This window comes from Brachionichthys hirsutus, chromosome 15 (assembly GCF_040956055.1).
Source record: "Brachionichthys hirsutus isolate HB-005 chromosome 15, CSIRO-AGI_Bhir_v1, whole genome shotgun sequence".
Classification (NCBI taxonomy): Eukaryota; Metazoa; Chordata; class Actinopteri; order Lophiiformes; family Brachionichthyidae; genus Brachionichthys; species Brachionichthys hirsutus.
Window position 1 is genome coordinate 31,104 of NC_090911.1, and position 17,134 is coordinate 48,237.

Consider the following 17,134-nt stretch of genomic DNA (forward strand, 5'->3'; position numbering starts at 1 on the left):
GTTTTAGTCTGCTTCTAAAATACTGTGCAGACGGGAGCGACGTAAACGCTTCTGTTTGGACAGACCTATTTTCTGATGTGAAGTGACTGTATTGTCCCCTGAAGTTGATTATTTGGAATGTTCTGGTGTTTGTTTTTCTCTCTCTCTCGCTCTCTTATCTCTCTCTCTTGCTCTCTGTCTATCTCTTTCCCTCCATAAATCGTTCACTCTTTCTCCGCGTCTCTCCCCGTCTGTAGGAGCTGTGGTGATACATGGTGATAATGTTTGGCCTATGGTCAGGATCTACAGAGGAGGCTTCCTGTTGATAGAATTCCTCTTTCTCTTAGGTATGAATGCACACACACTAAATATATCAGTCTGTTGAATCCAGCGAATACATGCTGAACAGCGTGTTATGTTAATGATCCATTATCAGTGTCCATTTTTAATGATTAATCACACAAGGTGCACGATTTCATCACGACCTAGCATTGAAATCCTTTCTGTTCAAACTAAGGTATAAAAAGTATGAAATCGTCTTCATTAAGCTAAGCTGTCTGAAAACAGAACACACCAGCAGCAACCTGTCTGTCTGACTTGCTGTTGATTTATTGCATTTATTTCCCAGGCATAAACACGTATGGCTGGAGGCAGGCAGGGGTTAACCACGTACTCATATTTGAGCTGAACCCTAGAAACAACCTGTCTCACCAGCATCTGTTTGAGGTTTGAACACCCAAACACACGTCATCACCTCATCTGATAAACAACAGCAAATGCTCTGAATAACATGGAAGTGTGTGTGTGTGTGTGTGTGTGTGTGTCACAGATCGCAGGTCTGTTAGGTGTGCTGTGGTGCATCAGCTTGCTGTCCTGTCTCTTCAGTCGCAGCATCCTGGTACCAATGCAGGCCAACCCTCTGGCTCTCTATGGTCTCTTCTTCCTCTTCCTCGTCAACCCGTTGAAGATGTTCTACTACAAGTCACGGTTCTGGCTGCTCAAACTGCTGGTATGGTCTCTCACTTTCTAAATTATAGTATATAGACACACATATATATATATTACGGGTGGGACGAGACACAAATTCCACGAGACGAGACATCTCGCGAGATTGAGTTCACAAGATCGAGACGAGACGAGATTTAAAATAAATTAGAATAATATTACATGAAAAGTATTCAAGATATTGTAGCGAGCTCTTGGAGAAAAATCACACTGGAGCCGAACTCATGTCATGACACTGGAGAAAACCCAACAACATGCGCAGTGGCCAGAGGAAACTAAATACACCACACCCTTCACTCATGGTGCTTACAACACAACAAACCCCAATAACCACATTTTACAACTGAACCCCCAAACTCCCATGGTGCATTGCACACAACAGTCCAACTTTGCGACTGGCCCTCATGATCGCTGCGGTATATTTTGCAACTGTTAACATGAACAGGAGAGTAACTTTTGTTAATTCAATTCAATTCAGTTTTATCTCGAGGCACTTTACAGGATTAGCAGGGAAAGACAAATTAAACAGACTATAGCAGCATATTCTGCATTATTATGAACCTTAAAAATATGAATATGCATTTTTTAGAAATCAAGTAATCAATCATCTGAATTGTTTGTATGTTTATGTTTATTATGATCCCCATTAGCCTCAGCAGTTATCCGCTTTGGTTACTCTTCCTGGGGACGTTATACTTCACACATTTACATTTTAAAACAGTCGCATGTAGGTAGCATTCTGATGCGTTAATCACATAATTCATTGTTTTATTTGAACTGAGGATGGAATGAAACCTGTTCCCGATGGCTGGCTAATTTATTGAAGAGACTGTCTGCTCTGTGTCCCATGGTTTCACAGTTTCGCGTGGTGACGGCTCCTTTTCATCATGTGGGCTTTGCAGACTTCTGGCTGGCTGACCAGCTGAACTCTCTGGTAGTGGTCCTTATGGATCTTGAATACATGATATGTTTCTATAGTTTTGAACTAGACTGGAAAAATCATGATGGACTCATCAGCAGCCCAGGTGAGGTGCTGCAGTTGTTTGTCACGTCAAATGACTGACAATATGCCCGCGTTATCATGACCTGCTCATGTTTGTGTCGTTCTCTGCAGGCAAAGACGTGTGTAATTCTTACTCCTATGGTGTTCGAGCGGTGATCCAGTGTCTTCCTGCTTGGTTTCGATTCGTCCAGTGTCTGCGTCGTTACCGTGACACCAAACGGGCTTTCCCTCACCTGGTCAATGCTGGGAAATACTCAACATCCTTTTTTGTTGTCATCTTTGCAGCCCTGCATAGCACACATAAAGGTATATTCGCCGTTATTACAATATCCGTTTAGGCTTTATTTCTATAATAACCTTGTTTATTGTCGATTCTGTTATGCATTCTGAATATTATATTGTTTCATGAATTCAACAAGACTCTTGAGCAGTGCTAAAACAAACAAGGAAGGAATTTAAATGTACCCACAAACAGTTTAACTGGTTTATTCCTCAATCATTTGCACTCTTTTAGTCCGTAAGCATCAATTGATCAGCCATTAGTTTTTCATAATGTGAAGTGCAGCAAAGGCTCCCAGATTAGAAGAGAGAACAAGCCATCACTGATTATTCAACAGTCATCACTCAGTAGTAAACATCTCTTAAAATTATCAAATTATCCCCAAGAAGAGTTGTGCCCCAAGGGAGCAGGGAGTGAGGGAACAGGACAAAACAGTCCATCAGATGGGGGTGGGTGCAAGAGAAGGCCAGACTGGCTCTGCCAATGAGTCTGTAAGGAATGCCAAAGTTTTCACAGGCCGAAAGGGGAATGCCCAAACTGAGGTTGACCAAGCTGTCGCTAGGCTGCGACACCGGGAGGTCATGGGCAGAGTCCAGGCAGGAAGAGCAGGACTAGGTTGGGGAGAAGCTCCACGGTTTTCGGTCCAAAGTCAACCGCAAGGAGAGGAAGGATGTGGTGGTAGCGGCAGCGGTAAGGATAAGGATAGAGAAGAGTGCTGTAAGGTCAAGGAAGCTGGAAAACTGGGAAGGGAATTGATAATGGAAACATCACATTTAGCTTATGACTTGATTCCCTGTCTTTGTAACCTCCACCAGTTGTTGGAAAACCATTTTTTCATCTGTATTCAGTGTTTATTAACAAGGAGCAATAATATTTAGTAAAAGGCTGTTTTTTTTATTTGTTTTTCCAGAAGAACATTTAAACTAATAGAAGCAGCTGCTATGTGGGAGTATTTGATGCAGCTCATCAATTTAGAAATAATTTTAGTGTAGGAATAGTCTTTCAGGTATAGTCCTGCACATTATTTGCTTCTCTGGTGTGATGTGAGAGTCTTTAAATAAAATCTGTCTAATCTCATTTCATGTCCTCCTCAGCAGAATCCCATGCTGATGCCCAGATCTTCTTCTACTTTTATATCAGCTGTTTAATGGTTAGCTCGTGTTACACGCTGGTCTGGGATCTGAAGATGGACTGGGGCCTATTTGACCGAAATGCTGGAGAGAATACCTTCCTGAGAGAGGAAATCGTTTACCCACAGAAGGTAGTTGTCCATTCAGGTACGCACCTCCATGTGGAGGAGACACTGTTTCAACCCTGAGAATGGGATGTGTCTCCTTCCAGGCTTACTACTACAGCGCCATCGTGGAGGACGTGCTGCTGCGGTTCTCATGGACTTTAACCGTCTCCCTCAGCACAGTCTCTGGGCTTGACGGCATCGCTGACATACTAGCTACAATACTGTCGCCTCTGGAGGTGTTCAGGTACACAGCCACTGTGTTCTCTGACTGTAGTCTCATGATCATTTCCTTCATTTTCTTTGTTTCATCCCTTTTTTTTCTTGTTCTTTATCATTAGCGTTTTTACTCTGGTCATGCTCAAAGGTGGAAAAACTTGTTTCTAGATATTGATCTGCATTAATTTTCCACTGGCTGTTTATTTAGTCGATATTTGGAATTGATTCCTACAGGTCAAACTGCCGTCCTTAAGTAACTATTTCTGGTTGATTAACCATCAAAACCATCAAAATGGCAATTGTATTTGTGGCATTGATCATTTTCCAATTTAAATTAACAAGTTGGAAAATGAGTTAAATGAGAGCTAAATAAACATGTATTGGATTATCAGATTTTAACTGTTTCTACACCATTCTGATTCAGATGATACAGACCTTGATCAATATGAAACTGTCATCAAAAGTTGATTATTTGCATTGTGTTTATGCTTGTTTTTAAGTATACTATTGCTGCTTAAATTAATTTCATTTTTTAATCTGAAAATGAAGTAAAGTGAAGTAAAATGGGCCTGTGACAATCATCATTTCTTCCGCCCAGACGTTTTGTGTGGAACTTCTTCCGACTGGAGAATGAACACCTGAATAACTGTGGTGAGTTCAGGGCTGTCAGAGACATCAGCGTTGCTCCGCTGAATGCTGATGACCAGACCCTGCTGGAACAGATGATGGACCAGGAGGATGGAGTCAGGAACCGGCAGGGCAAGAAGAGCTGGAAGAGGAGTTACAGCATGAGTCTACGAAGGCCACGGTTGGCCTCACAGTGAGTCCTAGCTACGAAACAACAAGAACACATGGCTGACAACAATCAATGAAGTGGCTGTTTAAAGGCAGGAAAGGTCAATGAAAACATGCTATGCACTTTAAAAGGGTCTCAATTGTTCTTGGTATCTTTAAACATCAAGTGAATCTGAGTTGATGTGTATTTTTAACAGATTTTTGAATCCATATATTCAATATTTAACATTTCTTCCTGGTGGTGAGCGAGAACCCCCCGCCCCCCCCACACACACACACACATGGCTGTGTCAAATTCCATAACCATTGGTTAATAATCAACCGAGATTTTGAAGCTCCATTGACTGCAATGTTACCGAACATTTCAAAGTGATTCAGGATCTCTTGTGGATCATCACAAAAATGTAATCGACTGGTTCATGGTAGGATTCCCAACATTTCCTGAAAATTTCAGCAAGATCCATCCAGAACTCTCTAAGTTACCTTGCAAACAGTCAAACAAAGCAACGCAGCAGAAGGGAACAGTGCTGATCCTGACGGGGACCTTCAGCACTGGACAGCTCCACGTGTAGCCGGCTACATATGGATCAGGATCAGCACTGGACAGCTCCACGTGTAGCCGGCTACATATGGAGCTGTCCAGTGCTGATCCCGAAACACTCCACAAACATGGTTGTGAAGTTTGCTGACGACACCACCGTGGTGGGTCACATCTCCAACAACGATGAGACCCACTACAGAGAGGAGGTCCAGAACCTGATGCTGTGGTGCTCGAGGAACAGCCTTGTTCTGAACACCAGCAAGACCAAGGAGGTCATAGTGGACTACAGGAGGTCCAGGAAGACTGAACACGCCCCCCTGTGCATACGAGGGGAAGCAGTGGAGCGTGTGGAGAACATTACATTCCTGGGCATCCACATCTCCTCTGACCTCTCCTGGACACTCAACACCAGACACCTGGTGAAGAAGGCCCAGCAACGGCTCTTCTTCCTCAGGAAGCTGAAGCGGGCTGGACTCTCCTCTGTGCTGCTTGAAGACTTCTACCGGGCCACGATAGAGAGCATCCTGTGTCTCAGTGCGACTGTGTGGTACGGCAGCTGCACGGCGCAGGACAGGAAGGACCTATCCCGGGTGGTGAGGACAGCTCAGGGGATTGTGGGTCACCGTCTGCCTGATCTGGACTCTGTTTACACCTCCAGAGTCCAGAGGAGGGCCAGACGCATCGCCACAGACCCCACCCACCCGGGCCACAGACTGTTTGTCCCGCCCACAGACCCCACCCACCCGGGCCACAGACTGTTTGTCCCGCCCACAGACCCCACCCACCCGGGCCACAGACTGTTTGTCCCGCCCACAGACCCCACCCACCCGGGCCACAGACTGTTTGTCCCGCCCACAGACCCCACCCACCCGGGCCACAGACTGTTTGTCCCGCCCCCATCAGGGAGGCGGTTCAGGACAATAAGAAGCAGCACAGCGAGGCTCAGGAACAGCTTCTTCCCCCGAGCTGTGAAAGCAGTCGTTCCCTTGTAGTGATCTGGGACACTTTATGCCGGTCCTGTTGCTGCTGCTGCTATTTTACACTACTGCCTGTGATTCTCACTCTCTCTGTGTATATATATTCTCTTTGTGTATATATATATATTGTTTCTTTAAGAGAGAGAATTTAGTTTTTGATTTGATTATGTTATGATGTGTGCCTTAAGCCGTGGGCCTTCTCACGATTTTATTATGTTCGCATAATGATAATAAAGTATCTTGAATCTTGAATCCTGAAAGGGACGTCTTTTCCGCGGCATCGACTCTGGAATGTTCTTTATCTTTCCCACTTTGGTTGTTTTTTTGGTTTCTGCATGTCCATGACGAGACAAGGTGGTGGCTTTTTGGTTTTGCTTTGATTTTGTATCGATTATCTTTGTTCCTGCGTGATTTGAATGGAACTTTTCCACATTATTAGATGTGTTCATTTATCCCCATCACAAACTTTGGTTCATATTTATGATTTTTCTTATTTACAGTTTGGCTTTATCTCTAACAATTTTTAAGTTACAACCTTTTAAACAAGTGATATCAAAACTGAATATTTTATTGTAATTACTGTGGCAGCTAAATAGTTAAATAAATAGTTATAGTTATTTAACAGCATGTTAAGGAGTAGTTACATTTATTTTACATAAAATGACATTACATTTAGTTACATTTTTACTGTGTTACGGTTTAAATTTGGCATTTGAAGGGCAAACATAATGCTGATGTGGCCCTTGGAGAAAATGAGGTTGACACCCCAGACACCAGAACTCTTCTCCTCCGTTCCTCTTCATCTTCTTCCTCTGGGATTGTATTAAACAACCCGTTAAAAACTCTGCAGCTTCCTCTCCTAGACACTTCCACAGGTATGTGGTCTAGGCCAACTGCCTTCCCATTCTTCATCCTCTTCATCACCTTTCTAACTTCACTCGTGCTAATCTTTGTCACTTCCTGGTCCACAACAGGTTCCTCTACTCCCCTTTGATCTCTCTCATTTTCCTCATTCATCAATTCCTCTAAATAATTATTCCATCTTCCTACAGACTACTGGCCTCTGGCAACACCTTCATCTCTATCCTTAATCACTTTAACATGCTGGACATCCTTCCTGTCTCTGTGTCTGTCCAGCCTGGACAGATCCTTCTCTCCCTCTCTACTATCTCACCTGCATACAGGTCATCATATGCCCTCGTTTGACCTTTGCAACCTTTGTGTCTCATCTCCCTGTACTCAGATATATTCAGATTAAAATAGTTTTGATTAAATAAGGCCTTTCTCTGGTCATTTTTTTATAATTTATGAACCAAAACGGTTCTAATGATATGCATCACTAACTGAATATGAAATAACCTTTATGCACCAGGAAATGATGGTTTCATTTCTGCTGCTCAGGCTTGTGTTATGGCTTTAATAACAATGGACAGGTGAGGAGGCAAAGACTTTTTCAACTATCAAAATGCGTTTACTATATATATACTTTGTTCTGTTCCCTCACTTTAGGTCAAAGACCCGTGACACCAAGGTTTTGATAGAGGACACCGATGATGACTCCTGACATCAGGCCACGCCCCTTGCCTGGGTCCAGAATTTATTCAAGGGAGGAAACTCCACCTCCTAACCAAGGAACTAGCCAGCAAGTTGGGCGTTGAAGTCTCAACCAAGAATGAGTTTTAAACTCTCACATAACTGTGTCCCCGATATATCTGCTTGGGTTCTGAGCTATCACCAGAGAGGACCTTTGACCTCTTGAACAAGCTACACCTCAACATGGTCGGGGAACTCCTAATTTTACTTCAAAGCATAAGCAGGGCTAGATTCATCACTTAGAGTCTCTGGGTGCAGAACGTCCCACAGCTGCCCACGGATGGACTCTTGAACTCCACCCACTTCTCAGCCATCAGTTGGGCTCTGTTCATGAGCAAGGCAGCTCGACGGAACCGTGTTGATTACCTGGTTCCAGACGTGCTCCTGCTTCATCTTGGCTCTATAATACTCATGTACTGGGTGAGGATGACAACTTCAAGACTATATCTGCTGAGGACCTGACTTTATCGTTTAGTTTCCACTTGCACTCCCAGTATCCAGTAATACCTTGAATCATTTTTTAAATCACAACTCAGTCTGTAATTTGAACCACTGAATGAATCAAAAACCCTTTTTTTAAAAAATAAGAGAATAAAAAGAGTTGAAAAGTTTCCTCCTCCACATCTTGTTTGACGCCTTTCTAGGCCTTTTAACCTTCTACCTGACCGCAGGTTAACCTCACACCAGTCAACAGACTATGGGGACAAATATTTTAGCTTTCCCCTTTGAATGGACACAGAGCTGCCTGCCTGCGCATACGCGCTTCAGAAACAGATAGGAACACACACTTTGTAGAAACAGTAACCTGGAGTGGAACGCCTTGTTTCTCTCTCACACACACACACACACACACACACAGTGATGTTTTATTGTTTAGGGATTTGACCATTCATCTTTGAAGGCCATAGGAAGGAGAGTGCACAGCGCATAGACTAGCGGTTAGTCGTAACCTGGTTGTAAATATGAGACGGACCAAAGTCGACTTGATGTCTCATCATCCTTAAATAGACTAACAGCTGGATGGGATGGAATAGCAGCTGGAATTGTAACTCCGTCCTGCGATGTGGAAGAGACCTACTTCACATGGACATATTCTTCCTACGTCAACATATTTATGATGAATACGTGGAAGTCCACCTGTGTCTCTGTGCTGGTCTCAACTATCCCAATACAGCAAGTTGGGTGAGACATCGTTACGTCCTCAATGTCTACTCGTCTCGACAAAATAAGTACGATGTACGTTTGAACAGTGATGTCAGACTCTCCTAATTCGTTCCTGGACCGAGCTTGTGATGGCGGTGCAGAGGAGGAGGGGGAGAGTTAGACGGTTTGTAGACAGTAATTGTAATTTACACGTACTCTTACATAAACGTAGACATAATAGTTCTGCCTTTGGAAGGCTTTGTGTTCTTGATGGCTTCCTTCTGTTTGAGGATTGTACATATGGTCGATGTCCTTCATCTCCATTGTCATCATCAGGCGTTTTAGCTTCTCACTGCTATCCTTAACACTCACTTTATTTGGACCCTTCACTTATAAGGAACGATCACAGATACAGCCAAAGTAATGTAAACGCAATGCGGGAGACGAGGACGGAAGCTGGTGAATACCTGAACGGAATGAGGGACGTGCGCTTGGAGCGCTCAGCTCATTTATGCTCGCATGTCAAAACGCTCGTACGTCGAGCTGTTACTGTACATTTTGTGGATCCATGAGGAAGTACGACATCTCAGAAACGTGCAGGACCAAATGAATGTTAACAAAATAATCACAATCTGTGAATGCTTTGCTGACAGACAGACAGAGATTACATCGGATTACATATCGGCTGGAAAAGGTCCCGTCTCAGTGAGAGGACTTTACTGGGGAACGTCTCAGTTCTGTTTTATTGTAATTCTCAATGTCAACATCAATAGAAGCCCGAGATCCCAGACAGGGTTGTTATTTATAACCTTTCATAAGCTCAAGTCTTCGTTGTAGCCTCTAAGCCAGGGGTGGGCAAACCTTTTGACTCACGGGCCACAATGGGTTCTAAAATTTGACAGAGGGGCCGGACCAAGAACAGATGGATGGAGTATTTGTGTGAGCTAATATAAATGATCTGTAAAATACATTACATGAAAGGATCTGGCCTTTTACAGGTATCATTACAGGTAAAAGGTCAAATGAATGAGCTTTAATTATAATAAAATTTAATTTAATGATATAATTTGGACAAGTTTGGCGGGCCGGATTAAAAAGACCAACGGGCCGCATATGGCCCCCGGGCCTGGGTTTGCCCATGCCTGCTCTAAGCTAAGCTTCTACCCATACAACCCTGAGATGTGTTCCCATTTCAAGTTCTCTCTGATCTCTAACTGGACTGAGGCATTTTACCATTATGTACTACGTGTTTACGTACTGCTCATTAAATGTTGTTCGGGATTGTGTTACTCCTTGGTGCAGCGGTCCAAACTCTGGCTTCTTGGAGGATCTGGTTTTAAACACTCAGTAGGATACTGAACAGGTACCGTGTTCGTATTTTAGTGCGGATCCTATAATCCCGTCTAGACTTGAAAGGAGGCTGTTAGTCTTTCTCATGCAGCAGATACATTTGTTCCATCCAAAGAGAGGCTCATTTTGTGATTGAAATGTTTTTTGATGTTGCTGTTTTTGTTCATGACTTCTAAAGTAACAGGAAGAGCTGAAGATGATCATTGGAAGACATTCCTGATTAAGGTGCTGCAACTTTAACCCCGGAGATGAACAGTGCAGCTCGAGGTTTCTCCTTTCTCCACTGTCTGTCTCTTATAAATGTTCAGAGTGAAACCTGCTTCTTTGAATATGGTTTTATTCTCTTACACAAGCCAGACGGAGGTACGCTTTATCTTAGGATGGGAGGCATTTTTCTCATTTTCAGAATCGGTGCAATGTCAGTCAGGAAGAATCTGTTCTTTCAGGATCACAGCCAATCAGAATGCTGATGCTGGTCAGCTGCAAGGCAGAGGGACTTGTCAGGGTTTGAGCTATTAGTTATGTCTACCTTCCAGACTCAGCTACCATCACACCCAGTTTTCATGTGCAAATGGTCCAGCCTGTGACAGACGGGGGGGACTTTAATCCCCTTTATTCCGTTTCCGGAATGGCGGCGCATACACACGCTGCGGCCCGAGGCTCCCGGCTTTTCGTGCTTGTTTTTGTATTCTTGTTTATATTTTTGCCTATTCTGAGACTCCAGGCCCTCATCCAGTATGGAAGCGCTGAACTGTGGGAATTGGAGAAAAACCAGGTTGAACTACCGTCTATTTTGGATTTGATCCCTCCCGAGCTCCATCGAACGTCAGAGCCCCCCACTATCCCCCCGCTGTGGCCGAGGAGGCGAAGAAGATACCGTAAACAAAAGCGGGGTAAGCGGGGCGGCGTGCGTGCTAGGCTACGTGCTAACCCACACAGACCGGCGCTACCCAGCATCTTCCTCGCCAACGCCAGGTCGCTCGTCAACAAGATGGACGAAATACGGCTGAGGATCGTCTCAAAGAGGACCGATAGCTGCGTGGCGATCTTCACCCAGACCTGGCTGGACGCCAACATCCCCGACGCAGCGGTGGAGCTAGCGGGCCGCTCGCTGCTCCGCGCCGACCGGACTGCAGCTGCACCAGGTCTCCTCAGCCCTGAGGAGGATCAACACCAACAAGGCTGCGGGACCGGATGGCGTGTCAGGCCGGACACTGAAGACGTGTGCTGACCAACTGGCCGGGGTTTTCCTGGACATCTTCAACCTGTCCCTGCAGCTGTCCACCGTCCCTGCCTGCCTTAAGTCCTCCATCATTGTGCCGGTACCCAATAAATCATCCGTCTCCTGCCTCAACGATTACCGCCCTGTTGCTCTGACTCCGGTGGAGATGAAGTGCTTCGAGAGGATCCTCCTTAAACGCATCAAGGACGCCGTCCCTGCTGGTTTGGACAGCCTGCAGTTCACCTACAGGGGGAACCGCTCCACGGAGGACGCCGTCTCGCTGACACTGCACTCGGCCCTGACTCACCTGGAGCAGCCTAACACCTACGTCAGGATGCTGTTTGTGGACTTCAGTTCAGCTTTTAACACCGTCCCGCCGGACATGCTGGCTCTGAAGCTCCACAGCCTGGGACTGTCTCCACCGCTCTGCTCCTGGGTCAGGGACTTCCTCAGCAACCGGCCCCAGGTGGTGAGGATAGGAGACACCACATCCTCCCCTCTGATCCTGAACACTGGGACCCCCCAGGGTTGCGTTCTCAGCCCTGCTCTGCATCCACTCCACAAACATGGTTGTGAAGTTTGCTGACGACACCACCGTGGTGGGTCACATCTCCAACAACGATGAGACCCACTACAGAGAGGAGGTCCAGAACCTGATGCTGTGGTGCTCGAGGAACAGCCTTGTTCTGACCACCAGCAAGACCAAGGAGGTCATAGTGGACTACAGGAGGTCCAGGAAGACTGAACACGCCCCCCTGTGCATACGAGGGGAAGCAGTGGAGCGTGTGGAGAACATTACATTCCTGGGCATCCACATCTCCTCTGACCTCTCCTGGACACTCAACACCAGACACCTGGTGAAGAAGGCCCAGCAACGGCTCTTCTTCCTCAGGAAGCTGAAGCGGGCTGGACTCTCCTCTGTTCTGCTTGAAGACTTCTACCGGGCCACGATAGAGAGCATCCTGTGTCTCAGTGCGACCGTGTGGGACGGCAGCTGCACGGCGCAGGACAGGAAGGACCTATCCCGGGTGGTGAGGACAGCTCAGGGGATTGTGGGTCACCGTCTGCCTGATCTGGACTCTGTTTACACCTCCAGAGTCCAGAGGAGGGCCAGACGCATCGCCACAGACCCCACCCACCCGGGCCACAGACTGTTTGTCCCGCCCACAGACCCCACCCACCCGGGCCACAGACTGTTTGTCCCGCCCCCATCAGGGAGGCGGTTCAGGACAATAAGAAGCAGCACAGCGAGGCTCAGGAACAGCTTCTTCCCCCGAGCTGTGAAAGCAGTCGTTCCCTTGTAGTGATCTGGTGATTTTGTTTTTTGTTTTATGTTCCTATGTGTGCCTTAAGCCGTGGGCCTTCACACGATTAGCATAATGACAATATAAACTCTTGAATCTTTTTCCACCCTGTCCTTTGCATCGTCCTCCCCAACACCAGCCACTCTCATGTCCTCCCTCACTACGTCCATGTCTCTTCTCCTGGGTCGTCCTCTAGTCCTGTCCTTTGCATCGTCCTCCCCAACACCAGCCACTCTCATGTCCTCCCTCACTACGTCCATGTCTCTTCTCCTGGGTCGTCCTCTAGCCCTGTCCTTTGCATCGTCCTCCCCAACACCAGCCACTCTCATGTCCTCCCTCACTACGTCCATGTGTCTTCTCCTGGGTCGTCCTCTAGCCCTGTCCTTTGCATCGTCCTCCCCAACACCAGCCACTCTCATGTCCTCCCTCACTACGTCCATGTCTCTTCTCCTGGGTCGTCCTCTAGTCCTGTCCTTTGCATCGTCCTCCCCAACACCAGCCACTCTCATGTCCTCCCTCACTACGTCCATGTCTCTTCTCCTGGGTCGTCCTCTAGCCCTGTCCTTTGCATCGTCCTCCCCAACACCAGCCACTCTCATGTCCTCCCTCACTACGTCCATGTGTCTTCTCCTGGGTCGTCCTCTAGCCCTGTCCTTTGCATCGTCCTCCCCAACACCAGCCACTCTCATGTCCTCCCTCACTACGTCCATGTCTCTTCTCCTGGGTCGTCCTCTAGTCCTGTCCTTTGCATCGTCCTCCCCAACACCAGCCACTCTCATGTCCTCCCTCACTACGTCCATGTGTCTTCTCCTGGGTCGTCCTCTAGTCCTGTCCTTTGCATCGTCCTCCCCAACACCAGCCACTCTCATGTCCTCCCTCACTACGTCCATGTCTCTTCTCCTGGGTCGTCCTCTAGCCCTGTCCTTTGCATCGTCCTCCCCAACACCAGCCACTCTCATGTCCTCCCTCACTACGTCCATGTCTCTTCTCCTGGGTCGTCCTCTAGCCCTGTCCTTTGCATCGTCCTCCCCAACACCAGCCACTCTCATGTCCTCCCTCACTACGTCCATGTGTCTTCTCCTGGGTCGTCCTCTAGCCCTGTCCTTTGCATCGTCCTCCCCAACACCAGCCACTCTCATGTCCTCCCTCACTACGTCCATGTCTCTTCTCCTGGGTCGTCCTCTAGTCCTGTCCTTTGCATCGTCCTCCCCAACACCAGCCACTCTCATGTCCTCCCTCACTACGTCCATGTCTCTTCTCCTGGGTCGTCCTCTAGCCCTGTCCTTTGCATCGTCCTCCCCAACACCAGCCACTCTCATGTCCTCCCTCACTACGTCCATGTGTCTTCTCCTGGGTCGTCCTCTAGTCCTGTCCTTTGCATCGTCCTCCCCAACACCAGCCACTCTCATGTCCTCCCTCACTACGTCCATGTGTCTTCTCCTGGGTCGTCCTCTAGTCCTGTCCTTTGCATCGTCCTCCCCAACACCAGCCACTCTCATGTCCTCCCTCACTACGTCCATGTGTCTTCTCCTGGGTCGTCCTCTAGCCCTGTCCTTTGCATCGTCCTCCCCAACACCAGCCACTCTCATGTCCTCCCTCACTACGTCCATGTCTCTTCTCCTGGGTCGTCCTCTAGTCCTGTCCTTTGCATCGTCCTCCCCAACACCAGCCACTCTCATGTCCTCCCTCACTACGTCCATGTGTCTTCTCCTGGGTCGTCCTCTAGCCCTGTCCTTTGCATCGTCCTCCCCAACACCAGCCACTCTCATGTCCTCCCTCACTACGTCCATGTCTCTTCTCCTGGGTCGTCCTCTAGCCCTGTCCTTTGCATCGTCCTCCCCAACACCAGCCACTCTTATGTCCTCCCTCACTACGTCCATGTGTCTTCTCCTGGGTCGTCCTCTAGTCCTGTCCTTTGCATCGTCCTCCCCAACACCAGCCACTCATGTCCTCCCTCACTACGTCCATGTGTCTTCTCCTGGGTCGTCCTCAAGCCCTGTCCTTTGCATCGTCCTCCCCAACACCAGCCACTCTCATGTCCTCCCTCACTACGTCCATGTGTCTTCTCCTGGGTCGTCCTCTAGTCCTGTCCTTTGCATCGTCCTCCCCAACACCAGCCACTCTCATGTCCTCCCTCACTACGTCCATGTCTCTTCTCCTGGGTCGTCCTCTAGTCCTGTCCTTTGCATCGTCCTCCCCAACACCAGCCACTCTCATGTCCTCCCTCACTACGTCCATGTGTCTTCTCCTGGGTCGTCCTCTAGCCCTGTCCTTTGCATCGTCCTCCCCAACACCAGCCACTCTCATGTCCTCCCTCACTACGTCCATGTCTCTTCTCCTGGGTCGTCCTCTAGTCCTGTCCTTTGCATCGTCCTCCCCAACACCAGCCACTCTCATGTCCTCCCTCACTACGTCCATGTGTCTTCTCCTGGGTTGTCCTCTAGCCCTGTCCTTTGCATCGTCCTCCCCAACACCAGCCACTCTCATGTCCTCCCTCACTACGTCCATGTGTCTTCTCCTGGGTCGTCCTCTAGCCCTGTCCTTTGCATCGTCCTCCCCAACACCAGCCACTCTCATGTCCTCCCTCACTACGTCCATGTGTCTTCTCCTGGGTCGTCCTCTAGCCCTGTCCTTTGCATCGTCCTCCCCAACACCAGCCACTCTCATGTCCTCCCTCACTTCGTCCATGTGTCTTCTCCTGGGTCGTCCTCTAGTCCTGTCCTTTGCATCGTCCTCCCCAACACCAGCCACTCTCATGTCCTCCCTCACTACCTCCATGTGTCTTCTCCTGGGTCATCCTCTAGCCCTGTCCTTTGCATCGTCCTCCCCAACACCAGCCACTCTCATGTCCTCCCTCACTGCGTCCATGTGTCTTCTCCTGGGTCGTCCTCTAGTCCTGTCCTTTGCATCGTCCTCCCCAACACCAGCCACTCTCATGTCCTCCCTCACTACGTCCATGTCTCTTCTCCTGGGTCGTCCTCTAGCCCTGTCCTTTGCATCGTCCTCCCCAACACCAGCCACTCTCATGTCCTCCCTCACTACGTCCATGTCTCTTCTCCTGGGTCGTCCTCTAGTCCTGTCCTTTGCATCGTCCTCCCCAACACCAGCCACTCTCATGTCCTCCCTCACTACGTCCATGTCTCTTCTCCTGGGTCGTCCTCTAGTCCTGTTCCCTGGCAGTTCCATCCTCAGCATCCTTCTACCGATATAATCCCTGTCTCTCCTCTGGACATGTCCAAACCATCAAAGTCTGGTCTCTCTGACCTTGTCTCCAAAACGTCTAACCTTCACTGTCCCTCTTATTGTCTCATTTCTAATCCTGTCCAACCTGGTCCCTCCCAAGGAGAACCTCAGCATCTTCATCTCCTCCACTTCTAGCTCCGCCTCCTGTCTTTTCCTCAGAGGCACTGTCTCTAAGCCGTCCATCATGGCTGTCCTCACCACTGTCTAAGCCGTCCATCATGGCTGTCCTCAAAACTGTCTCTAAGCCGTCCATCATGGCTGTCCTCACCACTGTCTCTAAGCCGTCCATCATGGCTGTCCTCACCACTGTCTCTAAGCCGTCCATCATGGCTGTCCTCACCACTGTCTCTGAGCCGTCCATCATGTCTGTCCTCACCACTGTCTCTGAGCCATCCATCATGGCTGTCCTCACCACTGTCTCTGAGCCGTCCATCATGGCTGTCCTCACCACTGTCTCTAAGCCGTCCATCATGGCTGTCCTCACCACTGTCTCTGAGCCGTCCATCATGGCTGTCCTCACCACTGTCTCTAAGCCGTCCACCAAAATACTCTGTTTGGATAAATATAAAAGAAGTGAGACTGTTTCTCAGTCCGTTTTTTTTTTTAGCTTTCTACTATAACAGTGACACAAAGGCTGCACAACACAAACTATACCACAAGCTCAGCCAAAGACTGGACAGGACTTCTGTCCAGTCTATTCCAGCACACGTAGATCTTGTTTTTTAGTAATTTAAGTATAATTGTTGAGGTATTTGAATAGAAAACTAGAAAGACAATCAGAGACTGCAGACCCCGCCTCCAAAAGACTATTGGATCTTGTGAGACAGTAAACAGGGCTTCCGGATCAGAGGGGCCAAACCTGCTCTACCTTGCTGCTCCGGAACGTACTACAAGACTCCTTCTGGACTCTTTTTCCCATCATGCCGTTCGTGTCCCTCCCTCTTAAAGTGGCAGTTTACAGCAGAGGCACAATTCCAGATGTAAAAATAATTCTAGAATCTGGATCCAGATCCGGATCAACGCCATTCTCGGGGAGGACCGAGCCACGGACAGAACCTTGCTTGTGTAAATATTTCAAGTCGATTGGGTTACTAGTTTTTGAGTTATGCGCTCGGACAGACAGACGGACAGACAAACAAACAAACGGACCCAATTGCATTACCCTCGCCTCCTCTTCGGCGAGGGTAATCACCACTTTGGTCTATCTGCACTACACCGTTGCCTCACAATCAGAAGAACCTCGGTT

At 48.0% G+C, this 17,134-nt stretch overlaps 1 protein-coding gene across 1 annotated transcript in view; it reads left to right on the forward strand.

The window, feature by feature from the left end:
- The window catches only part of LOC137904267 (xenotropic and polytropic retrovirus receptor 1 homolog), a 30,445-nt gene extending 22,224 nt beyond the window's left edge, over positions 1 to 8,221 (forward strand). The window contains exons 8-16 of the mRNA XM_068748425.1: positions 237 to 326; positions 608 to 705; positions 809 to 988; positions 1,844 to 2,009; positions 2,099 to 2,293; positions 3,362 to 3,528; positions 3,609 to 3,748; positions 4,319 to 4,540; positions 7,543 to 8,221. Of these exons, the coding sequence (XP_068604526.1) occupies positions 237 to 326; positions 608 to 705; positions 809 to 988; positions 1,844 to 2,009; positions 2,099 to 2,293; positions 3,362 to 3,528; positions 3,609 to 3,748; positions 4,319 to 4,540; positions 7,543 to 7,597 (1,313 nt within the window). The 3' untranslated portion in view covers positions 7,598 to 8,221. The remainder of the gene's footprint in view (positions 1 to 236; positions 327 to 607; positions 706 to 808; positions 989 to 1,843; positions 2,010 to 2,098; positions 2,294 to 3,361; positions 3,529 to 3,608; positions 3,749 to 4,318; positions 4,541 to 7,542) is intronic.
- Positions 8,222 to 17,134: the final 8,913 nt, after the last annotated feature.